Below are 24,861 nucleotides of genomic sequence, written 5' to 3' on the forward strand. Positions count from 1 at the left end.
CGCCCGCCCCGCCTCCGCACCGTCCTGCGCGCTGCGCCTGCGGAAGCATGGAGGGCGAGAGTACGTCGGCGGTGCTCTCCGGCTTTGTGCTCGGCGCGCTAGCTTTCCAGCACCTCAACACCGACTCGGACACGGTGAGCCTGCGGGGCGAGGCGGGTTCCGGTGTCGCCTCGGGAGAGGCCCCGCGCGCGGGCGCCCTTCGCCGCCGTGACCCCGGTCCCCGCCCATGAGCTCCCGCCGACGCCGCGCCGGTCCTCTGTCCTCAGGCTTTGCCTTGTCCCGCTCCTGGGCAGTCCTAGGTGTGTCTCCCGCCTGCCAAGTCTCTTCCAGGAGTAGCCATTCCTTTTCTTACCAGTGTTTATTTCTTCGCCTCGGCCAGTGTCCTACACGTCCGCGTTTCTCTTCCAGCAGTCCTTTTTTCTGGTTAAACTTCGTTGTGAAAGGATGGAGAGTTGATACAACGTTCTCCCACGACGCTAGGAAGGTTGCGGGTTAACTTTCCGTTTCTCTTAACTACCGGCTAGTGGTTCTTAAAGGGCGCTGAATATTTTCGTGCAGAGCAGCCTCTGTGTGTGTTGAAATGGTAGGCTAGTGAGGGACTAGACGATGCATCTAGTAGTTGTTCTGGGGCAAAGCTTAGTGGACGAGAAAGCCTAATTTGGTGTATGTGAGATCTGATTTTTGTTTGCATTGGTGTCAATTTATGAAATAGTAAGGCCTCAGCTAGTTCTTTTGCTGATGCTTTCAGTTACAATGGGAACATTTAAATTTATCCTCAAATATTAGATATTCTTATTTCATACTTTGCCAGGTTCAGAAATCTCTACATGGAGTAGTGACGTAGTGTTTTAAATACAGTACACGTTTTGAAAAACTTATGCAACCAGAAAAATACTATAAAACTTCGAGCCCAGAAAATACTGGCTTAGATTTAAGTGTTTAGTATGCTAGTACAGTTTGGAGACTGCCATACTGAACAAAGCCTACTGATAACCTAAATATCTAATGCTAAATATCCTGTCCCTCATTTCCTAAGGTCTTTTGTTTCCGAAATCGATTTTTGGCACAATCCTCATAAGGTGTGCCTTTCCTGTACACATTTTTAAAGTTTGGGGGCGGGGCGGGGAGTTGTTCTTCATTTATTTAAGAGAGCACAGGCAGGGGAGGGGCTGAGGAGGAGAAACCAAATCCCAAGCAGGCTGAATACCATCAGCGCAGAGCCTGACCCGGGGCTGGAACTCAGGAACAGTGAGAGAGAGTTGGGCACTTAACTGACTGTGCCACCCAGGCACCCCTGCAATTTTAATGTTTTTTTTGTTTGTTTTTGTTTTTTATTTTTGAGAGACAGAGACAGCGCGAGCAGAGGAAGGTCAGAGAGAGAGGGAGATACTGAATCTGAAACAGGCTCCAGGCTCTAAGCTAGCTGTCAGCGCAGAGCCTGATGGGGAGCTTGAACCCAGGAACCGGGAAATCATGACCTGAGCGAAGCCAGACGCTTAACCGACTGAGCCACCCACGCGCCCCAGCCCTGCAATTTTAAATAACCTTGTAGAGTAACACTTAGCTGAGAGCACATATATGAAAATTTAAAATGTGTGTGGCTGTGGAAATTATTTTGGAAAGTCTTAAGTGTGAATATAAACAGAATCGGTCCTTAAGTCTCTGTGGTTTAAAGGATTAACCCTCCGGAAGTACCATCATGTTAGAGAGGCCATTACTCTTAGATGTTTTTCCTAACATCTTTAAAAGGTGATTTTCTGGATAGCTGTACTTGCATTGACACTGCTTCCTTGGTTTGTCTAGAACACGGGAGTATAGAGTTCTGGATTGTTCCCCTTGGATTCTAGTAAAAACTCACATTATTGAAACATTCTTTTTGTCTTTTTTTTTTTTAATGGAATGGGGGGAGGCATTCTTAACTAATTATAAAGAAGATAAAATCTTTATTGGCAGTCAAGCATGTTGGGTCTTCAAATGTGCCAAGTGAAATAATTGAATTTTCTGAAATTCAAAGACATCACTCCTGTTGTGGCAAAATATCTGCATTTTAAAAACAATTAGGGTTCCCAGTTCCCCTTTTAGAAATCAGACTTTGATACTGAATTCCACATCTTTAGTACTTTTTTACAACTTTTAATCTAAAAACACTGATTATTGTGTCATTTCATACATAGCTCACAAGTGTCCACTGGCTTCCAGTGCTATTCCCACCTATCTAATTTCATTAGTCTGAAAGGGGAGCCTTGTGTTCCAAGACAAACTATCCTGCTCCGCCTTCAAACAGTGTGTGCTCATTTCTAGTGTTAAGCCTTTTATGTTTCAGGTTGCTAAAATCACAGCAGTATTTACAGTCTCTTCTATTCTTTATAATTTACCTGTTCATGTTTCCTAACTAAACTGAAAGTGCACCTGGTCTTTATTTTGTGTGTCCCTCACCTGATTTTGGGATATATTGGTTAAGTGATTGAATAGTAATTTTATCACGGTATTCCATAGACTGCTTGTTTTTACCCTTATAGGAAGGTTTCCTTCTTGGGGAAGTGAAAGGTGAAGCGAAGAATAGTATTACTGATTCCCAAATGGATGATGTTGAAGTTATTTATACAATTGGTGAGTCACTTTTTTTTTTTTAACTTTGTTTATATATTTTGGAAGAGTGCGGGGGAGGGGCAGAAAGAGAATCCCAAGCAGGCTCTATGCTGTCAGCATGGTGCCCCATGGCCACACACCGCAAAATTATGACCTGAGCAGAAACCAAGAGTCAGATGCTCAACCCAGTGAGCCACCCAGGCGCCCCTGTGAGTCACTTACTTCTGTGTCTCCTATAGTTGATGGTTTATGCTAAATGGGATCTACATAAATTATTTTGTAAATTGTTTTTAAAAAATAGATAAAACCTTTTAATGCAGATTTTAAAAGATATATTGTATTCATTTCTCAATTACAATTATGGCCCTGGCCTAAAGCAAGAGTGTGGGATGTAGGATGTGGATAAGATTACTGTCAGGAAACCAGGATGAACAAGGATATTTAAGTGGCAGGAAGATGGCTCAACAAAAGGAGAAGGATCCAGTAAGCCGACCAATAAAAAAGATAAAACAGTTTGGACACAAACAATAAATGCTGCAGAAAAGTTGGTAGATGAGAAAACTCAGATGAAAAAACTCAGTTTTTCAGACTCAGTTTTAGTTCACTGTAAGGAGTGTATTGTGAAAAAGGCAAGACTGAGAAGGGTTCAGGAGCAGGTGATGAAACACCTGCAACAGATGGCAGCTGGTCTTTCAGGGAAGAAAGAGAAAGGGAGCCTTAAAATATATGGGGGGGGGGTTCTGATTACCTAACAGAGTTTTTTCTAAGCATATTTTTAAAAACAAAATTGGTGGTATGCTTTATAAAACATGTGGCATCATGACATCGTATTGTGTCATGACCACTTCCATATGTTAAAAAAATCCTCTAAATTTCATATTTTATAACTGCAGTGTATTCTCTGTTAGCTTACGTAACTCTTAATGGCTCAGCAGTCCTTTACATTAAAATCAGTACTTTCCAGTTTTTCATTATCATAAATTATATTATGTGACCATCCTTGTACATAAATATTTTTTTACATTTATTATTGTGTCAGAGGGTATGTACATTTTCAAGGTTCTTGATCTTATTAGCAAATTGCTTTCCAGAAATAATTGTATCAGTTTATATTCCTACTGTATGTCATTTTTTGTTTGCCACTTTAAAAGGTTAAAAATGGAAGTATATGTGTAAATTTGTGTATGTATATAAATGTATATATGTGTAAAGTAAATTTAAATTCACTCTCAATAGAGTCTTCTTTGTTAACCACTGTTTTACAAGTATTTTTTTGCTCATTAACAATACACATGTATATAAATGTGTATATTTTTTTATTTACATGAAAGGGATTATACTATACATGGATAAATATCTCCAAGATAAATATCTCCCTTGATACTGTTCTGTACTAACACTAGTTTTCCATTCTTTCTAATGGCTTTATATTCCCACTGTATCTACTTACCATCATGTATATAAAACCAGTTATGAACAACTTTCTATTTTTTTTGTTAATACAAAACAGTATAGTGAACACTTTGTAGTGCATATATCTCTATGACTTGGGGTCTGTTGGAAAGTCAAAATCCTAGAGGTAGACCATTGCCTTTGGAAAAGGCACGTTAAGACTCTTCCACCATATGTAAAAGTACCCAGGTCCTCATACTATGTACCAGGTCATCACTATGTATTATCCAATCTTTTAATCTTTGCCAATTTGATAAATGAAAAATTATATTAATTTTCATTTCTTAGTTACAAATGAGGTTAAGTGTTTATGTATTGCTTTAGGGGCAGCTTTTGTTTTTTGAAAAAGATAGGACTGTTGCATACTTTGACTATATTTCTACTGTCCTGTTTTGCTTTTTCTTAATTGATTTGTAATACCATATTACAACTTAAGGAAATTGTCCTTTTGTCATGTATTACAGCTGTTTATACAGTTTGTAGTTTTACTTTTAATTTTTTTTTCTTCTCAGAAACTTTAAAAACAAGCCTTTGGGGCATCCCCCCAATTATAATTGGCATGCCACCCAAAGTAAGCAAATGTATTTTGAGGAGTTTAATTAAGCAACCACTTATTGAACAACTCCATCGTGCTGGAACAAGGCTAAGCATTAACGTATTAGGCAAGTGCTATAGGAACACTTAAGTATTTGCTCGAATTATTTTAAAATATTGGATTATTACGTTATAACAAGTAAAATCCAAGATCTACATATTACTACGTTGCTTTGGGTAGCAGTTATTTTTGTACTTTCCCATGTCTGCACCAGAGTACGTTTGATTTCAGTTACAAAAACTGTTTCTGTTCACTTGTTTTTTAGACAGGAATTTATCTGAGGGTAACATACATTTTCTAGAAGAAAAATGTCTCAAGAGGATGATCACTTTTCCTTTTTTAAAAAATAGGCTGAATTACTTTTATTAATATACACATAAAGTTATTGAAATGGTGATTTCACATAGTTTTCTCTTTAACGATGGTACTTGCAGGCACAAAGATGCAGAGTTGTCTGTAGCCTTCAGATGTTTACTTGAAGAGACTCAACAGCAGTTTGATAGTGGGTTTCCTCATCTTGCTGAAGATTCACAAATTCTCTGAAACTGATGTCTTTGATTTAAGTAACTAAGAAAATTTCTAGTAATCTGGCTAGGATCTGCCCAAGGAAGAGATCCACAGATAGGACATGTCACAGGAACTATCTGAAATAGGCGATTGCTGTTACAGTAATCCAGTAAATGCTGTCTGGTAAAATTTGATTTTTGACACAAGTCACACTTAAAAGTGAGAAGCCCAGAAGGTCTTGTATTCTCTTTTTCTGTAGTTGTTTTTGAAATATTCTTTGCATCCAATGTGGGACTCAAATTCACAATCCAGAGATCAAGAGTAGCATGCTTTACCAACTGAGGTGTCCAGGTGTCTTGGACTCAGATGCGCTGGATAAGTTTCTGTGTTACCAGGTGTGGATGGTTCACTCATACTGCTCCTGGAATAAAGTTTGGAATAATTGAGGGAACACCACATTCATCTGAATATTTCTTACAAGATTTATAACAGTGTCTTATGCAACGGAATTTAATCTGTTTTACACAGCATCTGTAGCTACCAGAATTCAGATGTATTTAGATGTATTTCTGCTGACAAGAGAATAAAAGTTACTTCCTAAAAGACACTAGCTTTTTTAAGCCTGTAGTTAACATTAACAAATCCTTTATGAAGCAGCTGCTGGAATAACAAAAGATAATCCCTTAACAGCTGTTGTTGTCAGTTGGGTAAAATTAGAGCATGAGCTTTCTAGAACCCAATGAAAATATAGCAACTTTAAATTTATCTCTTGTATTGCCATTATTAAACCTATTTAGAGGGAATGTGGTAGTGTTCTAATTAAGACTGAAGCACTGGCTTTGAATTTTGGTCCCCTCCCCCACTATCTCTGTCTGTTACCTCATGTTTAAATGGAATGAATGAAAAGTCTCAGTATATGCTGTTCATATATGATGTGCTCGGTATATGCTATTCAAATGACAACTTATGTAATCATAGCAAAAAATTCCTTTTTTCCAGACATCCAGAAATATATTCCATGCTATCAGCTTTTTAGGTAAGTAGCAAGAGGAAGTAAATGATCTATTGTGAAAATTATTCTGTGCGAATGAAGTAATTTTTAAAACTACCAAAATATCTTAATTATCAGTTATACATGGTGGTACTGATAAAAATGAAAAGACCTTTCAAAAAAAAATACCTGAAAATTCACTTGTTCTTTTCCACCCTAATAGTTCTTTCTCTGTATTTATATGCTTGCTTTAGCTGGTCTCCACTGCCTATCCCAGGTATCAGTTTACCTAGAGGATTGTTTTTCTCTCCCCCAGTCATCTCACTGCATAATTCTAAACTCAGTGACACGTTCTCATACATCAACAGCAGCCCTTTTTTTCTACTCTTTTATTCCAGTTTAATTTGATCATGTGCTTCCTCACTTACCATATTTTTTTTTTAATTTTTTTTAATGTTTTATTTATTTTTGATACAGAGAGAGACAGAGCATGAGAGGGGGAGGGGCAGAGAGAGAAGGAGACACAGAACCGGAAGCAGACTCCAGGCTCTGAGCTAGCTGTCAGCACAGAGCCTCACGCGGGGCTCAAACCCACGAACGTGAGATCTGACCTGAGCCGAAGCCGGAGGCTTAACCGACTGAGCCACCCAGGCACCCCTCACTTACCATATTTTAATGTAATCTTTTGTCTGTTAACTGGTTAGGTTCTTTATCCAGCCTGCTTTCTATTGCCTTTCTTTGGTCAAAACTTGTGTTTATAGTCCTACAGATAGTAATCATACAGTAGCCCTAATAGGCTATGGTATTTCTTAAAACTTTTCATTGAGGTATAACATACACATAGAAAAGCAGATCCCTATAACTACAACATGGTGTGGTTTTAATGAAATGGCTTTATGATTTATATAAACTGTACTTGGAAAACCAGCATTACTATCTTCCAGTCACATTGCGGTGGAGCGTGTGGTAAAGGTGGAAAGCTCTGTGGTGGGGAGGACACAAGTGAAGGCTTTTGTGTGGACTTGAACTGCTGTGCCGGACAGCGCTAGAGCTTGCATGGTGTTCTACACACAGTGGACACACAGAAATATTTGTTGAATGAAGGATTCCTGGGTCCTCCACTGCTTTTTCATTGCTTATGGATCTCATATTTCTACCACTTTAAGTCTGTTAATTTGAGAACTTTATTCTTATTTTTTAGAACTTCATATAAGCAGCAAGTAGGTATATGGATTTTGGGTGGGTATGGAGTAACTAAAATTAAAAATGCTAATAAAATCCGTATTTTTAGCCTGTGTGAAATGCCTTTAATTTTGGCTTTTACAGCTTTTATAATTCTTCTGCTGAACTAAACGAGCAAGCACTGAAGAAAATATTATCAAGCGCCAAAAAGGTATTCCCTGACGTTTTGGGATTTTTTTTGGTATTATATCCTAAAAATGTGTAATACTTTAACAGAAGTTTTAGGCAACATTTGTCTTCACAGTTTTGTATAAAGCAAGCAAAGAAAGGTTTCTTCTTTCCAAAAGTTCAAAGGGATTGCTCTGAGAACAAAACCAGTCATTAAAAATATTAATCTTGTTCTCATTCTTGGCTATTCTTTTTTTATTTAAAAAAAACATTTTTTTAACATTTATTTTTGATAGAGACAGGGGAGGGGCAGAGATAGAGGGAAACAGAATCTGAAGCAGGCTTAAGGCTCTGAGCTGTCAACGCAGAGCCTGATGTGGGGCTTGAATCCACAGACCGTGAGATCATGACTGAGCTGAAGTTGGATGCTTAACTGACTGAGCCACCCAGGTGCCCCACATCCTTGACTATTCTAATTAACATTGATCTCTTCCTCTTCTACATTCCTATCATACCCCTTCCCATACCATTTATTCTAGGACTTGACTCATTCTGTTATTTTACATAGAGGCAGTTGAAGCACTTTGCTATGTAGCACCCAATTTGAACCTTCCCTAGTATAATTGGTATTTAGGTAAGACTTGTTGAATGATCAAAACAGGGTGTTTTTCATTTTCCATATACAAAATTGGGGGTGGGATACTTCTTAAAACTTTTTGATCTCTGAGTTGAGAATAAAAATAGACTCAGTAAGTTTCTTTTAAAAAACATCCTTTGTTGAGAATGCTTTGGGCTTGCCCCCCAATTATATTCAGGTATTTAAAAATGTACCTATAAAAACTTTTTAGTTTTAAAAAGAAAACTTTTAATTTCCTTTAATTAAATGTGCAAATAAAAAACAATTGCTGACGTTTTCACACATAGACCTTTAAGCAAAGTAGTTGCTCTTTGTTAGAATTACTAAGTTTTCAGTAAATGAGCTTTATTTTTACAGTATTTAAAAAAATTTTTTTTTATGTTTTTTATTTATTATTTTTGAGAGACAGAGAGAGAGAGACAGTATGAGCAAGGGAGGGTCAGAGAGAGGGAGATACAGAATCTGAAGCAGGCTCCAGGCTCTGAGCTAGCTGTTAGCACAGAGCCCGACGCGGGGCTCAAACCCACAAACCATGAGATCATGACCTGAGCCAAAGCCGGAAGCCAGACGCTTAACCAACTGAGCCACCCAGGCACCTCTTTTCCCAGTATTTAAGAAAAAGTTTAGTAATACTAACAAATTTGTTCAGCAGATGTTACAGTTTATAAAACCATTTCATATGATCTTACTCAATTTCGAAATCCACTCTCTAAAGGTGGTATCATTCCTGTATAAATTCCAGTTAAAAGCTATTGGGTTCGGTTAGCAAACCAAATATCCATACAGGAAATAAATTTGTTTTCATTGACATTTTCTTTATTTAAATTTTGACTAAAAACTAAGATTTTAAAATTGGCAAATGCTATGAATAGAAACTAGAAGTTAGGAATCTTTTTTCTCTGTATGAATAGTAGCCCCATAACTGAATGGAAAATAATTTGACTACACAAGTCAGTTTGCATACTTTATAGAAGTAAAGTATATACTTAAGGGTGTGCTTTGTTTATATATGCCAAAATCTTGCTAAATTTAAGAATGCCATTCTTAAGGCTGTCCATTTTATTGCTTATATGACAGTAAGACATAATAATTGTAATCATTAAGGTCTACACCTGGTGTTCTTTTGTATTTTCCCTCAGGCTGTGGTTGGTTGGTACAAATTCCGACGTCATTCAGACCAGATCATGACATTTAGAGAGAGGCTGCTTCATAAAAACTTACAGAAGCATCTTTCAAGCCGGGAACTTGTTTTTCTGCTGTTGACACCCAGTATAATGACAGAAAGCTGCTCTACCCATCGGCTGGAGCACGCCTTGTACAAACCTCAGAAGGGGTAAATGTGGGCCAGTGTCTGGCTGTTTGCGTTAATAGAAAAGTATACTCAGTGTTTTCATTTTTGTACTTTTTGCAGCTTAACAAATATTTCAAATATTGTTGCATTTAATAATTGTCACAATAACCCTCTGAAGTTAGTGTACCGTATTTTTTTATAGATGGGAAAATGAAGGTTATCATATTTTTTTGTAGATGGGAAAGTGTGGAAATTAGAAGCCCAGTATGGAATGATGACTTGTGTTTTTGGCACAGAGTATTTGTTATAAGGTGGAAAAAACATGTGCGCTTTAGATATGGTTGCTAAAGGATGTAATATAGAACTAAGCCTAGGTACTTGAGCAGCTTTTCTAGAACCTGTAAAGAAGCAAGGTCATTCTTGGTGGTCCACCAAAATGAGTTGACAGAGACTCCCAACAGGTTCTATAAACAACATTCTCATGGAATATGAGGATTAAGTGAAAAAAGTACCAACTAAGATTAATTTTATTATTTTTTTAAGTGGGCTCCATGCCCACCCCCAATGCAGGGCTTTGAACTCACGACCCTGAGATCAAGACCTGAGCTGAGATCAAGAGTCAGATGCTTACCCAACTGAGTCACTAAGGTGCGCCTAAGATTAATTTCTTTTAATGTTTACTTATTTTTGAGAGAGAGCATAGGAGGGACAGAGAGAGAGAGGAACAGAGGATCTAAAGCAGGCTTTGCGCTGACAGCAGAGAGCCTGATGGAGGGCTCAGACTCACAAACCGTGAGGTCATGACCTGAATGAAGCTGGACGTTTAGCTGACTGAGCCACCCAGGCCCCCCTGAGATTAATTTTATTCATGGGAGACAGGATAAATCTCAACAATACTGCCTATTTTTACATGTTAGACTTATAGTATTCTTTTAGGGGCACCTGGGTGGCTTAGTCGATTGAACATCCAACTCTTGGTTTTGGTTCAGGTTGTGATCCCAGGGTAGTGAGATAGAGCCCTGCATTGGGCTCCAAGCTGAGCGTAGAGCCTGCTTGGGATTCTCACTCTGTCTCTCTCTCTCCCCTTCCCTCTGCTCCTCTCCCCAGCTCACGCTCTCTAAAATTAAAAAAAAGACCTTTTTAAAGGTATTGTTTTCACACAACTACCTTACACTGTGCACATTTCACCACTTTTAAAAGCAATTTGCTTCAAGTCAGTAAATTCCATCTCAGGTAAGTAGTAGATATTTGGTTGTTATTTAATCTTGTAGGGGAAAGGTACTCTATACATAATATGTATAAGTATAGGTATATAATAAAGAGAGGCTAATATTTTACTCTAACTTTATATTTTAAAATTTTATTATTTCAGACTTTTTCACAGGATACCATTAGTGGTGGCCAATCTGGGCATGTCCGAACAGCTGGGCTATAAAACTGCATCAGGTTCCTGTGAGTCCACTGGTTTTAGCCGAGCAGTAAAAACACACAGGTGAGATTCTTTGGCTGCTTTCCCACTAAATTTCCATTTGTTTTTTCAAATTAATTTTTTTTATTACACCACAGAATAAAAATTAAAGGAAAACTAATGAGCACATTATTCAAATAAATAGACTGTTTTTACTTTTTCTGTATTTCTTTCTAGCACTTATCCATTTATAATATACAAAAAAGAGAAGGGTTGTTGTGTATCCTATGTATGTCAACATATGTATTCTAATAGTAGCTGGCTTCCAAACAATTTTCTGTGGTAGCAACTTAGATCATAAAGGCATAAAATTAGACTGGATAATAAGTAACAACAAAAATATGAGACTTTAGCCAAGACTCATTTATACTATAGGCTATATAGCTATATAGCCATAACTGTTGTGTGTTTATTAAGGGAATAGTTAACATCAGAAATAACAACACTGGGACTAACTGGGACTACAGGGTACTTACTGGACAATAAGAGACTAGATTTTATTTATATTTGTGTTCCACAAGAATGAACAGTTTTAAAGAAACTGAATTCCGAGAAACCTTAATTCTGAGATGCACAGTTTTATGTTTATGTCTAATTGGGCTAATTTACAAACTATGCCTTAGTGGGTTTTTTGTCTTTTTGGTATATAAAATAATGTTGCCTCTTTCAATCAGTGATGACTTAAATTCAGTAAAGTATTTTAAAAATTGACTGGTCCCTGTTGCCAAGAAAGAAACCTTTTTCCACTTCTCCTTCAGTCTTTAGTTTTCTTAATGTCTTTTGAGTCCTGGCAGTAGTACTTAAGAGGCTTTCAAGTCTGCTAATACGAAGATACAGGAACCAAATTTTTGATTGGTTTTGCTATGAACAAGTAGACTGACAAAATATGGTCCCTGCAAAATCAGTAAAAAGAATCTTCTGTTGCTCCTCAACTACAAATAAGTTTTCATCGTAGTATTAAAATGATTTCTATACATTTGTCTGACAAAATGGTAATTTTTCACAGCTCTGAATTTTTTAAAGAAGATGGATCTTTAAAGGAGGTTCATAAAATAAATGAAATGTATGTTTCTTTACAAGAGGAATTAAAGGTAAGTTCACATATCAAACAAAGACTACTTCTAGAATTCATATCAAATTGATAACAAATCTTTTAGGGATAACTTGACATTTGATTAGATTCACATTATTCTAATAGGTTAGTTTCAGTAACAAAGACCTCAATCTCAGTGGTCTACAAAACCAAAGTTTAGTCTCACTCACATTATATCTTGGCTGCAGCTCTGCTCCTATTCTAAGTGTCATCTGCATTCTAGGGTCCACACGGAAGGAGCAGCCCTTATATGGGACATGCTCTTCTCATGACAAATGGAAAAGAGCAAAAGCTGGTGGAAATTCACAACAGCTTTAAAACTTTTGTTCAGGTGCACCTGGGTGGCTCAGTCAGTTAAGCGGCTGACTTTGGCTCAGGTCATGATCTCACAGCTCATTAGTCCCACAGTCAGGCTATGTGCTGACAGCTCAGAGCCCGGAGTCTGCTTCAGAGTCTGTCTCCCTCCCCCACTCATGCTGTGTCTCTCTCTCAAATATATATAAACATTAAAAAATATTTTATAATTAAAAAAACAAAAACAAAAACTTCTGTTCGGAGTTTGCATGTCACTTCCACTCAAATTTCATTGGCCAGAGTATATATCCCTATCTCATGGCAGTAGGCAGGGATATATAATCCTTTTACAGGATAAAAAGGGAAGCACATATTTGGGAACAAAATAATCTACCACAGTAGTAAATTCTATTTCATTGTATCAGTTGAGAAGTAGACCTTAAGATGGCATTAATTAGGCCTGAGAAGGACAAAAAGGGGAGGACCAAGAACGAGGCAGGGAGACTCAAAGGCTGAGTCTGACACCTGAGAGAGAAGACAGGAGGGGAGGACAACTAGGTAGAGAGAGCTTTAAGACGACAGGGCTAGAGAAGTTTTTTAGCCAGGCTGATGGGAGTCTAAGCAAAGTTGTCGTACAGGAATGGATTTGTACTAATATTCCACTGTGTTCAGTTATCGGTTGAGAATGGCTGAGGGGATGTGTGGCTTCAATAGTGGACCTGATAGTTTGGTAGCTGGGGCTGTCGGTCCACTATGCTTCCTCCACTGGAGATCTGAGTAGTATATTCCATGGCCATCATTCTCATCATTATAGCACACTAAGAGAGGGCGCCTGGGTGGTACAGTTGGTTAAGCATCCAACTTCAGCTCAGGTCATGGGCTCATGGTTCAGGAGTTTAATTCCCGCATCAGGCTCTCTGAGCCTGTTTCAGATCCTCTGTCTCCCTCTTCCTCTGCTACTCCCCCATGTGCTCTCACTCTCTTTCTCAAAAAAAAATTAACGTGTGTGTATATATACACACATATATACATATACACATATGTACAGACATACACAGCACACTAAGAGAAATAGGGTTAATACATTTTATACTACTAATGCACACTGGCTTTTAATGTGAGTGATAATATAGGAATTTTAGAAAACAGAGAAACATCCAGAATCCCAACATTGTCACGTAACCATTTTTATGGTACCATGATTTGTCGTATATTAGGGAACTAATATATCCATGCTTTTACATAGTTGATAGTGAAGGGGACTGTCAGGATTTTCATTTGACGTCATTAAGCATTTTTCATGTTGCTACATAGTTTTTAGTTGTTTTTAATGGCAGTATATTTCATATAGCAATATATTAGAACTCTTATGTCAAAAGTACCAACTTGAGCTAAAATAGGGCATGTAGAGGTATATTACAGGAGCTCCAGGCAAAAAGCAGCTGAGCTGCAGGAAGAAATTGGAACCAGGAGCCAGAATGCCATCAGAACTTTCTTTCCCTTTGTGTCTGCACATTGATTTCCTTTATAGTATCAGTAAAACACAGTTACTTTATTGTCAGTTTCTTTTTCTTTTTTTTAACATTCTATTTTTAAGCAATATCTACACCCAACATGGGGTTTGGACCCACAACCCCAAGATCAAGAGTCACACATTCCAGCAATTGAGCCAGCCAGGCGGCCCCACTATCAGTTTCCTAATGTTAAATCTTTGCAGTAGATATGCATCTCTCAAAATACTACAGTATTTTTTGTTTCTAAGTAAATAAATACTTTTTTTATTTCTATGTATAGCATGCAGATAACAGGTGTGATATGGCTTGTGCATAAATGGGAAGTTAATACATCTGGAAAGCACTGCATAATCTATAGAGCACTATACAGGTGCTTGTTGCATTCCTTCAGAAAACAGCAAAATAAGATATTTATAAATGCTAATAATAATAATATAAAATCCACAAAGGATTTTCTGTTATTTGTGAGCCTAGGCTGTAGTACACAACTTAGAATTTTATTTGTGCCCTTATTTTGTTTTGCAGGGTATATGCAAAAAAGTAGAACACAGTGAGCGAGCAGTAGAGAAGCTACTAAAGGATGTACACAGATTGAAACAGGAAATTAAAAAAAAAAAACAGGCACAAATTCAAGCAGCACGTAAGTAAAACATTCACACATCACTGCCTTCTGTGCTTAAAAAAATAAAATCCCCACTAAACTGAATTATGGATGAGCCCACTAAACTAACTGATGAACTTACCTAATTTAGAATTAAAAATAATTGTTTTATTAATATACTCCTAAACCCTACTGAACCAAAGAACTTGGTATTATTATAGCTGTACTATATTGTTGACATTAAAAAAATACAACTTAAATTCCCTTTTAGAATATAGTGGCATACAATTGGGATTATGCACATTATTTTTCCTTAATTTAGAGAATTTGATAGAATTATTCAGTTAATATCTTTTTTGACTTAATAGATCACTACAAAAGCTTTGTAAAACAAATATCATATGTTGAACTGATAATTTTATTTTGTTTAGGAGAGACCGTCGAAAAAGACCCTCAGGAGAACATTTTTCTTTGTCAAGCTTTACGGACCTTTTTTCCAGATTGCGAATTTCTTCATTCATGCGTTATCTCTTTGAAAAATAGGCATATTTCTAAAAGTAGCTGTACTGCCAACCACCATCTTGACGTGATAGACAACCTGACCTTGATGGTAGAATACACCGACACCCCTGAGGCTAGTCCAACTAGCAGTACACCGCCAGCCACTAAGCGTAAAGCTTTAGATACCGATGATGGATGGCAGTTCAAAAAGTTACGGCTGTTAGAGACACAAAACAAATCATCTAAAACAGATACTGATAGTAGCAATCCAGAGAAATCATCTACATTGAGCAGCCCTGAAATAGATGAAGAGATTGAAAAAATGAAGGGTTCTGGTGAATATCCACGGTCTCCTACATTTTGATCCTTTTAGGCCAAGAGGAGATTTTTGATTGGCTTAAGGATAAAGCCATTTATACTGTCTTTACTATGTTCAACTATTTGCAGTGATACATAAATTCTAGTGCATTTATTTCTTAAAGCACTTTATTTTAAAACCATAACCTTTTTTTTTTTTTTTGCCCTCCACCTTTTGAAAGATTTTATTTTTAAGTAATCTTTTCTACACGCAGCAAGGAGCTCAAACTCACAACCTCAAGATCAAGAGTCACACACTCCACTGATCAAGCCAGCCAGGGACCCCTTTCACAAAACTGTTGAGGGAAAGGCTTTACTTTAAATAGATACTCTTTTAAACTTAGATAGCATACTTTAGAATTGGAAAAGAAAGACTAGCATTAGAACACAGTAGAAAAAAATGTCTAAAGGTAATATGAAAAGATATTTCATTTTTATTTATGTTAGTACAGTTTCTACTCCTTAAGTTTTAAATGGCCAGGGTTGCCAGATAAAATTCTGGAAACATGCAATATTAGGGACATTCATTAAAAAAATTACTCCTTGTTTATCTGAAATTCAAATTTAATTGCATGTCCTATATTTTTATTTGCTAAATCTGGCAGTTCTGATTATGGTACAAGTATAATACAGCACAAAAAATCTCTCCCTAGTATAGAGTCCTCTACACAAAATTGAGTGAATCCAGTATTTGAGTACAGGACAAGCCTGGCAATGCAGTGTGTCTGAGATCAGCAGCTGGTCAAGTAGCTAAAAATGCCAGTTAAAGTGGGAACCAAAAATGGTGCATACATGTATATACATACATATGTCTATCACAGATTTCATTTTAACAAAGTGTACATTCATTTTGTCAACCATTCTTTGTTGGGCTAGTAACTTTTCTGTGAGTATACTGCTGTTCCTGTATGAGTCACATCCATTACTTAATCTTTACAATTCCCAGTTTCTTTAAATTCTTTAAAAGAATTTTGCGAAACAACCTAAGTACAAAATGCTACTGTTTTTTTTTAAATTTCACAGCATCCTCCTACTTCTACCTTTCTTCAGTTGTCCTAACCACACCTAATTTGACAACAATTTTTTTTTTAATGTTTTAATTTATTTTTGAGAAAGACAGCACAAGTGGAGGAGGGGCAAAGAGAGTAAGACAGAATCAGAAGCAGGCTCCAGGCTCTGAGCTGTCAGCACAGAGACTGATGGCAGGGCTTGAACTAATGAACTATGAGATTATGACCTAAGCCAAAGTGGGACACTTAACTGAGCCACCCAGGCACCCCGACAACTATTTTCTTAAAGCTAGTTATCACTGTCTTTTGAGAACATTTACTTAGTTTTCATTGCAACAATAACTCTTTTTAATGCTCCTACTTCATCAGTACAGTGACAAAACTGACAGAGATTTGGGAACAAAATAGCTGCCTCTTGACAGTGCAGAACTCTACAGGTTTGAAGAGTCATCAGCTTCAGTATATTTGAGGATGCAAAGCTCCAGTTGAATCCAGTGAGTTGGTTAAATGAAGTTGGCTAAGAGCTTTTACTGTGTTTTTTGTTTGTCTTTTACATAATTGTGGGAATTTTCCACAACGCCTACGCATTATGGGAAGCCTTTATGATTCGTTCACTGGATGAAATGCTGAACATACACTTGGACCAAAACTTTTCCATCTGCTACTTCCTAAGTGACAGAACAAATTCGTAGCTACTATCAAAATTATCTTTTATCTATGTTAACATGTATTAGTTACTGTGGGGTGCTACTGAATGAAGCCCACATAACAACAGATGTTTTATATAAATAATGAGTTTCTGTTGAGGCTGTTTTACTGGTTACCTAAGAAGCACTATGGTGCAACAACACAGGGCAGAGGCAGGGGAAATAGGTTGGTAGTCTGAAACCTGATTTAAAAATAACCACAAATGGGTGGCTCAGTTGGTTGGGTTTCTGACTCCTGATTTTCGCTTAGGTCGTGATCCCAGGGTTGTGGGACCAAGCCTCATGTTGGGCTCTGCACTGAGCATGGAGCTTGCCTAAGATGCTCTTTCCCTCTGCCCTCTCTCCCGACTCTCACACTCTAAAATTAAAAAAAAAATAACCACAGACATCACTAGAGCGTATAGAGCATCACATGGAACATCACATAATGTAATGACTAAATGCAACCAATAAATGAACTGCTTGAGGTCACTGAACACACGTGACCGGGTTTACCTGCAAGCTGGACTGAGACAAAGGCTCCTCGCCCCCTCCCATCCTTGGAATGTACATTTTACCTACTGTTCCCACATTGGGAGTATTCCAAGAACATAGCCTTGAGGAAGTAAGGTGTTGAGAGCATATGGATTGTGTGACTGAACCCAGTTAAGGCCTAAATATAAACTTTTAAGACTCTTGACCAGCAGGTGTAAAGATGTTTTTCTCAGAAATTTATTTGTCCTGTGGTCACTCAAGACAAACTTTAAGTTCTCTTGCTTATTAAGCTGCTACCGACCAATCTGGAGTTGTCTGCCTCTTTAGTGTGTCCCTGCCCTCCACGTGCCAGTCTACTAATCAACAGATAAAACTGGCTAGACTAGGACCAGCAAAAGTAGTAAGCAATCAACATATGCAAATGTCTTTTGAAGACAACAGCTTAAGAGTTTTCAAAGACTCCTTACAAGAAGAAGGCCTTCATACAAAGTTCAGTTTGCTAAAGAGAGGTAATATATTTAGCTCATACTTTTGCACAATGATCCATCCTACTTGAAATACATACTAAACTTTCAATCCTAGAGAAGCTTGCTAAGGTCAGTACTGGCTCAACTTCAGAATGAAGTTTGATAACCCACCTTTCAGGGTATTAAAAGAAGGAAAAGGGTCCTTATAGATCGTTTCCCCCCAGTTACTCTCATCTTTTGGCAATTATTTACTATCCCTGGAGTAAGATAAGATGATAATAATACTGGACCATTTGCCCATGGATCATTTTGAAGTACACTACCAGTTTCAAGATGGACTAGCCCAGGAATAAACGTTAGGTCCTGTGACTGCACCACTACCCACAAAGGGAAGAGCCATTGAAGCCAGACATACTTACATGTTGCTAGTTAGAAAATCGAAGCAACTTCAAGCCCACACTCTGTCACGTGGAATTTGTGCATGAATACGAGCATTCATGCAACCATATGCCTAAAATTCCATTTACAAGACAAAATCTGGGCCGAAAGTAAAATTCCAATATAAGTCCTCCATTCCATATTTAAAATCCCAATGTGAACTACATATGATATATGCTAACTGGGGACCAGATAAAGTGACAATCCTACAGTACCAATTTTTAAAGTTTGTATGTATGTAAAATGTAATGAGTATTAACATTTTAAATAATCTGTTTCTTTAATGAGCAGTGGAAAGGAAACACTTTTCTTGTTAAGATCTCAAGAATTTAAAACTTAAAGAGTTTGGTAAGATTTAGCCTATTTTCTACTCAAAGGTTATTAAATCTTATCATTTGAGTCAATATAAAACCATACAACTGCTTATTGTAAAATATGTTTATTGATGATAAGACATGTAATTTACTCCCGATACTTGATGTTACAAACTTTAGGGTCTTTGAGATATGCAGGATCCTTGTATATAACTGGCATAAACCCTGTAAAAAAGGTAATGAATGTTCTTCACAAAAGATAATGAGCAAAAACTTCATTAGCTCAATTCAGTTTTTCAGATGCTCTTACCCAGTATTTGAGCTCTCTTAATTGCTTTTGTGATTTCTTTTTGTTTCTTCCCACAAAGACCTGTAAAAGAAATGCTTTCATATTCATAAAAAAATGTCAGCACTCAAATTGCTTTAACTATTAAGCAATGGTTGGAAAACCTGTAAATAGCAAGGGAGTAAATCTGTTAGGCTTTGCAGGCCAGACGGTCATTGTCATAATTAGTCTGATGTAGCTCACAGAGTGGCTACAGACACTACATAAAGTAAGCTATTTACAGAAACAGGTGGCGGATCCGACTTGGCCTAGAGGCAGTACAGGCCCCTGGTTTAAACGAATAGGAATGATTATAGTATACTCCAAAACGTCTATGCCATTTTCTTCAGCCATAATTTTTGTACATGTCTGCCTGTAGTTAACTCTGAGCATAAGAAGACATGTAAAATAATAACCCTTTTGGTCTACAAAGAGGCTTTCTCAAAGTACCTGTCTGGTCTAATAGTGATTTATAGCACAATCTGAACAATCTGCCATTTTTCTTAAATAACAAGTAGATGTATCTAATTTTTATAAGTTGCTATAATAGAAAAGAAAATACCTGTTATGTGCCTTCCATAAATGCATCCAGTAAATGGAGATATAAACTGCGACAAAAGCTGTTTTGAGTTTTATTTGGAGAAGAAAAAAATTTTTATCAATACATTTATTCAACCTTGATTGTGTAAATTAAGAAATGTGTATATCACTGTCAAGTTATGTAAAGGTTTATTAATAAATTTCAGACAAAATTCATAAAATGTAAATACTGAATTATGTCCATTCTGTTAATAGATCACCTTTTTAAATGAAAAAGCTAATTACCAAAGTTAACATCTTATCCAGTGTGTCAAAAAAAAAGTCTATCTAACAGCTTAATGAGCACTTGTTTTCAGTGCTAAACCTGTTTTCTTACCTTCCATTCTTTCCTAAAATACTGTGCTTATAACAAGGCATGAAACATTTCATGACAGGTGTCACATTATTCTGTCAGACTACAGTGAGGTCTTCAACAGGTACATCAAGCCACTTGCCATAATTTTATGTTTTACCAATTTAAATGCTTCTTTAGTACTTCTCGGGTAGCAGGCACTGTTCTCGCACTATGCATCATCCCCCTGATACGCTCTGGATTTAACGGTTCTGCTCCTAAGGCAGCTGTCACCTGATGCTACTATCAGGAAACTTAACTGCAGAACCATTCTTGCCCTTCATTTGCCACTTTTAATTTGCTGAGCCCTGGACAACCGATAAAAAAAAATACACCTGAAGCAGTGATATTGGTAGTGTATCAGTACAGAGATCAACTTCAGCAAAGGAGCTTTTTCCAAACCGTCAACTCTACCAACTAAAAATCCCTGCATTGTGGGCTACTGTTATGACCTTTATGGGAAAAGGAAAAAAAAGAAGAAGCACTCAGCTGAAATAACAGTAGATGAGGGAGAGCCAAAGAGCTCTTACTTGAATAAAAGGGACGCCCTGTACATAGAAAACCAGATTTGAAATTACAAAGTTACTACAACAGGTGCCTCTACACAAAGCCCGTTATAAAACCAACTTGATTCTCTTTAGTTATGACTAACAAAGAGCAAAAATCCTAAAATCAAGTATCATAGTGAAGTAAAACCACATCTCACCTGTACATTCTTATAATCTACACGTTTTCCACACAAGATGCATTTTTTAAGAGGCTCCTTATAAGGATTTTCCATTGGAATGGGCTACGATAAAGGAAAGAAAAATTAATGTGTCCATTTTAAAATTTAAAAATCTTAAGGTTACCACATTCAAATCTATCAGGAGGATTAGTTGTACCTTTCTTAATATGAAAAAGAATAAATATGACAGCTTGGCTTGTAGAAAAATCAGGATTTCTAAAAAGGAGTCACCATTTTAAAGATTTCGTGTTCATACATATTTTCTACACCTACTTCTGTTTGGCTAAGGAGGAATTAAATCATGGAGGAGGACTGTGGGATAGAATACAATTTCTGTATCTGGGAGGATACCTTTCATGGCCCCAAAATGCTTTAATATGTCAACCTTTTTGGGTTTTCTGTCTTCACTACTACCTCTAATGCTTCTGTCACAATGCGTCCCTTCTACAATCAAGGCATAGGCATGGCTCCAATCAAGACATTCTTATTTAGAAATGGCTTTGAAGTCCTCACCCCCGGGTAGTTGTATGCAAAATTTCAAGTGAATGAGCCTGTGAGCTTTTTTCTGAAAGCCTGTATTTCATCAGTGCCTCGGGGTAATTTATGACTTATAAAAGAGCTCTAGTAATTTCCTTTACTCTCTTGAACTATAGTGTGCATTAGATGACCAAGAAGGATGCTCAAGGGACTAGAGTTCGGTTTTGCAACCCTTCACTTTCTTAATCCAGTTTAGATGTAGCACATATGTAATGACTACAATCCTTGTATACACTGTGCTAAATGTTTTGCATGGTTTGATTAGTGTCAAATCTTTCATATAGCAGGAAAACCTATACTGGCCAAGCCCAAAGCTAATACTTGAAACCCATAAAAATACATCTACAGACTAAAAGAAACTGTATTTAGTGTCCTGGTGTAAAACTTTGATTTTTGGTCCCTCATTTAACTAAAACACCCAACCCACTCCCCCAGTAATGAATGACACAAAGAACTGTATCTGAAATCAGGGACACAGACTTTGTCCAATTCCTCTGTTGGATATTCTGCAATTATTGCATCCACCAAAACTACCTTTTTAAAAAAAAAATTATAAAGCATATATCCTTAAATTTAAGATCTAGGAAGAAAAGTATGGTCTTACACAAATGATGCTTCTTGTTAGGACTCTAGAAATTCTCTTACTTCAGAACCCACTTAAGTGCTGATTCACCAATGAATTATAATTTTCAAACTTTGATTATTTTAATTGTTTTGTCCTCCAGCTGAACTTTACTCAAATAGCTAAAATGTAATAAGAATTTGCTCATATTTGCAAATGCCTTTAAAAAGGGAATAAAAAAAAGCCTTACCAGGTCCTCATTGCTGGCTACCTGTGTATATTGTGAACAACTTCTCCACAGCCCTGCAATTAAACAAAAACAAGCCAATTCTTTTTTTTTTAATGTTTCATTTATTTTTAATACAGAGAGAGACAGAGCATGAGAGGGGGAGGGGCAGAGAGAGAAGGAGACACAGAACCAGAAGCAGGCTCCAGGCTCTGAGCTAGCTGTTAGCACAGAGCCTGACGCGGGGCTCGAACCCACGAACGTGAGATCTGACCTGAGCCGAAGCCGGAGGCTTAACCGACTAAGCCACCCAGGCGCCCCAAGCCAATTCTTTTTGTTAGCAACTAAAGAAAGATTTTTGTTTTTATGGAAGAAAGGTGAATAAAGGGATACAATATAAAAGAAAAGTTTGGGGGGCGCCTGGGTGGCCCAGTCGGTTAATCGTTGACTTCAGCACAGGTCATGATGTCGAGGTTCATGGGTTTGAGCCCCAGGTTGGGCTCTGTGTTGACAGCTCAGAGCCTGGAGCCTGCTTTGGATTCTGCGTCTCCCTCTCCCTGACCCTACGCCAATCACTCTCTCAAAAATAAACATTAAACACGACTGGATAAAAACCTTTAGAAGAGACGCAGAGTAAGACTTATGATGAGTGTGCTTTCCAAGGCTTTGGGAAAAAGGCATCTATTTCCCTACTCCTACAAACTCTCACCTGCTCTCTTCCTGAAATTTATTTTCCCTTCACGGTTAGAGACAGATTTTAATGGAAATAACGGGAAAGCAACATAAAGGCATGGTTACACCAAAGGGGAAATGCAACAGACCCCTAAAGAGAGTAACTGACAGAGAAGATAATATGCAGAAATGCTAGATTCAAGAGCCCATGTCACCATTTCGCCCTGATCTGGAACCTGAGACATCCCCTGTAATCTGACGGTGGGCGGCTCTGGAAATGTACCTTCCTTACCAAATGTACCCAGAGCTCTCAAGCAAGTACTCTGAGGATCATGCGATCACTCTCTTCGTGTTGTTTAAAAAAGTGTACTAGAAGACAACCACGCACCCTTCTGCCTTAAAATATTAGTCACGGGTCATTACATATTCCCACCTATCCCGGAGAAGCTCCTCATGGCCTAGAAACCGGCGTCGTTTGATCACTCCACAAACCTAATTAGGGCTGATGCACCGGCTGCAATGCCCTAACAGAGTATAGGATATGGAAACTTTACCCGCGTGAATCTTAGGATCTCTGAGGTAGAGAGCTGGCTTTATGAAGTCCGCCAACTTTTTCATCCCTAGATCACTGCAAACAGCAACCAGCGCCGCCATGGGTCCTCGCTCCTCCTCTTCCCTTCCTCTTTCCAAATAGTCCTGACAAATTGCCTCCGGTCCTCTTCCCCTGTTGGCCCGAATACTCGATTCAAAGGTTCCGCTGGCGAACAGAAATCGGTGAGCGTTTCACTGCGCCTGCGCAGCACCTTCTCGTTCAAACCTTCACAGCATAAGCCTGGGACACCTATGATTGGACAAGGAGAAGGCGGGCCCCTATCCTGCCTCCGCTTCCGGTCTGAGACCCTGGTGCAATAGATTTGCGACCTTACCCTAAGGTGGATGGAGAGGCGAGCGGCATTTCCACTTAGTTACTACCCTCGCCAGTTCCCCGCTCCCTCTTCCACGGGGGTTTGGCGGCTGGGTCACGCGGGAAGAAGTTCGGGGCGGGTCATCAGCCGCTGCCATGGATGAAGGTGGTTCCCGCATCCGCCGGCGGGTTGCTGTCCGCAAAAGGAACCGGCCTAGCCTAGAGAGCATTTTTGCCGCCTCCACCGCGGCCGAGCTCCAGCCGGGCGATGAAGAGGAGGAGGAGAAGGAGGAGATGATGGCTGGGAGCCGGCGGAAGAAAACCGCGGAGGTGCAGCCGGTCGAGGTACAATCTCCTCAGCTCTCAAATTCCCTAAGTTCCTTGTCTCATTGTACATTTTTGGAGCGATGATATAAACCCAGGTCTCCTGCCGCGCATGCCCACTGAAAGACCCTGGAAGAAAAGATGTAGAAGTGACGGAACTTGAAACTTCAAAATTTCGGCAGTTCCCTTCCTATATGCAAACAACTGACCAATTATCTACTAGTCTTCATTTGCTTACTTCGTCTTTGCTATCACTGTTAATCCTCATTTGTGAGGTACTATTGCTTTGCTATCATTTTTTTATAGGTATGAAAGTCGTACATGGCAGCAAATAAGCGGCATGACTGAGAGGCAAATCTAGATTTCCAGGTTACTGCTGTTCCTGCTGCACTAATAGAATCCGCCATTTATTGCACACTACTCATTATGTGCTGGGTACTTTGTTAAGCTATTTGCATTACTCGATTTTACAACAGAAATCAGGGCCCCCCCCCTTTTTTTTTAATGTTCATTAATTTTTGAGAGAGAGAGAGCATGAGCAAAGGAGGGGCCGCGAGAGAGAGAGAGAGAGAGAGAGAGAGAGAGAGAAAGTGAGAGAGAGTGGGACACAGGATCTGAAGTGGGTTCTGTGCTGACAGCAGAGAGCTTGATGCAGGGATTGGGGATCAAACCCAGGAACCATGAGCTCATGACTGAAGCTGAAGTCAGACACTCAACTAACTGAGCCACCCAGGCACCCCAAGAAACTGCGTTTTTGACTTCAGATCTTGTTTTCATAATCATGTCACTGTACTGCTACCTCTAAATTTACATCTCTTCTGTTTGGTAGGTCATTCCAAGTCAGTATGCATACCCTCCCTGTCAGTTCCAAATTCCTAGAACCAGAATTTCCTCAGAATGTCCAGTGGTACAAGCATGGTTCTGTGACAAGCCAGTCTTTGTAAATTGGAGTGTGGGAGGGGAAAAGGTACAGCAGTTACCAGAAACTTCTAGTGAAGTTTCT

At 38.4% G+C, this 24,861-nt stretch overlaps 3 protein-coding genes across 8 annotated transcripts in view; 2 read left to right on the top strand and 1 right to left on the bottom strand.

Moving 5' to 3' along the window:
• The first annotated feature begins 36 nt into the window (after nt 1-36).
• On the top strand, nt 37-15,355 carry ABRAXAS1 (abraxas 1, BRCA1 A complex subunit). Its single transcript, XM_029943867.1, has 9 exons — nt 37-134; nt 2,520-2,610; nt 6,143-6,179; nt 7,461-7,527; nt 9,261-9,454; nt 10,785-10,904; nt 11,887-11,971; nt 14,307-14,421; nt 14,814-15,355. Exons 1-9 carry the CDS (start codon nt 48-50, stop codon nt 15,245-15,247), a joined length of 1,230 nt encoding a protein of 409 aa, XP_029799727.1. The 5' UTR covers nt 37-47; the 3' UTR covers nt 15,248-15,355.
• A 3,404-nt stretch (nt 15,356-18,759) lies between these two features.
• Nucleotides 18,760-23,325, bottom strand: MRPS18C (mitochondrial ribosomal protein S18C). The gene is made up of 6 exons (XM_029943882.1): nt 23,185-23,325; nt 21,983-22,035; nt 20,613-20,696; nt 19,538-19,595; nt 18,961-19,020; nt 18,760-18,875 (listed from the first exon to the last, which is right to left on the bottom strand). Exons 1-6 carry the CDS (start codon nt 23,282-23,284, stop codon nt 18,799-18,801), a joined length of 432 nt encoding a protein of 143 aa, XP_029799742.1. The 5' UTR covers nt 23,285-23,325; the 3' UTR covers nt 18,760-18,798.
• Nucleotides 23,326-23,505: 180 nt separating this feature from the next.
• HELQ (helicase, POLQ like) overlaps nt 23,506-24,861 on the top strand; it is a 42,231-nt gene continuing 40,875 nt past the window's right edge. For 5 of the 6 annotated variants that reach the window (XM_029943892.1, XM_029943909.1, XM_029943916.1 and 2 more), the window contains exon 1: nt 23,506-23,879. In XM_029943892.1, coding sequence (XP_029799752.1) covers nt 23,691-23,879 — 189 coding nt within the window. In that variant the 5' untranslated portion in view covers nt 23,506-23,690. The other variant, XM_029943900.1, reaches the window with a different exon arrangement.

The sequence above is a fragment of the Suricata suricatta genome, chromosome 1 (genome assembly GCF_006229205.1).
Source record: "Suricata suricatta isolate VVHF042 chromosome 1, meerkat_22Aug2017_6uvM2_HiC, whole genome shotgun sequence".
NCBI classification, from domain to species: Eukaryota; Metazoa; Chordata; class Mammalia; order Carnivora; family Herpestidae; genus Suricata; species Suricata suricatta.

Excerpts from the sequence above, each read along its gene's own strand:
- ABRAXAS1 (XM_029943867.1), top strand. The coding sequence starts at position 48 with ATGGAGGGCGAGAGTACGTCGGCGGTGCTCTCCGGCTTTGTGCTCGGC. Across the intron at positions 135-2,519 it reads TCAACACCGACTCGGACACG|GAAGGTTTCCTTCTTGGGGA; the intron begins GTGAGCCTGCGG and ends TTACCCTTATAG. Across the intron at positions 2,611-6,142 it reads TGAAGTTATTTATACAATTG|ACATCCAGAAATATATTCCA; the intron begins GTGAGTCACTTT and ends CCTTTTTTCCAG.
- MRPS18C (XM_029943882.1), bottom strand. The coding sequence starts at position 23,284 with ATGGCGGCGCTGGTTGCTGTTTGCAGTGATCTAGGGATGAAAAAGTTG. Across the intron at positions 22,036-23,184 it reads AGATCCTAAGATTCACGCGG|GGCTGTGGAGAAGTTGTTCA; the intron begins GTAAAGTTTCCA and ends GTTTAATTGCAG. Across the intron at positions 18,876-18,960 it reads TAAGAGAGCTCAAATACTGG|GGTTTATGCCAGTTATATAC; the intron begins GTAAGAGCATCT and ends CCTTTTTTACAG.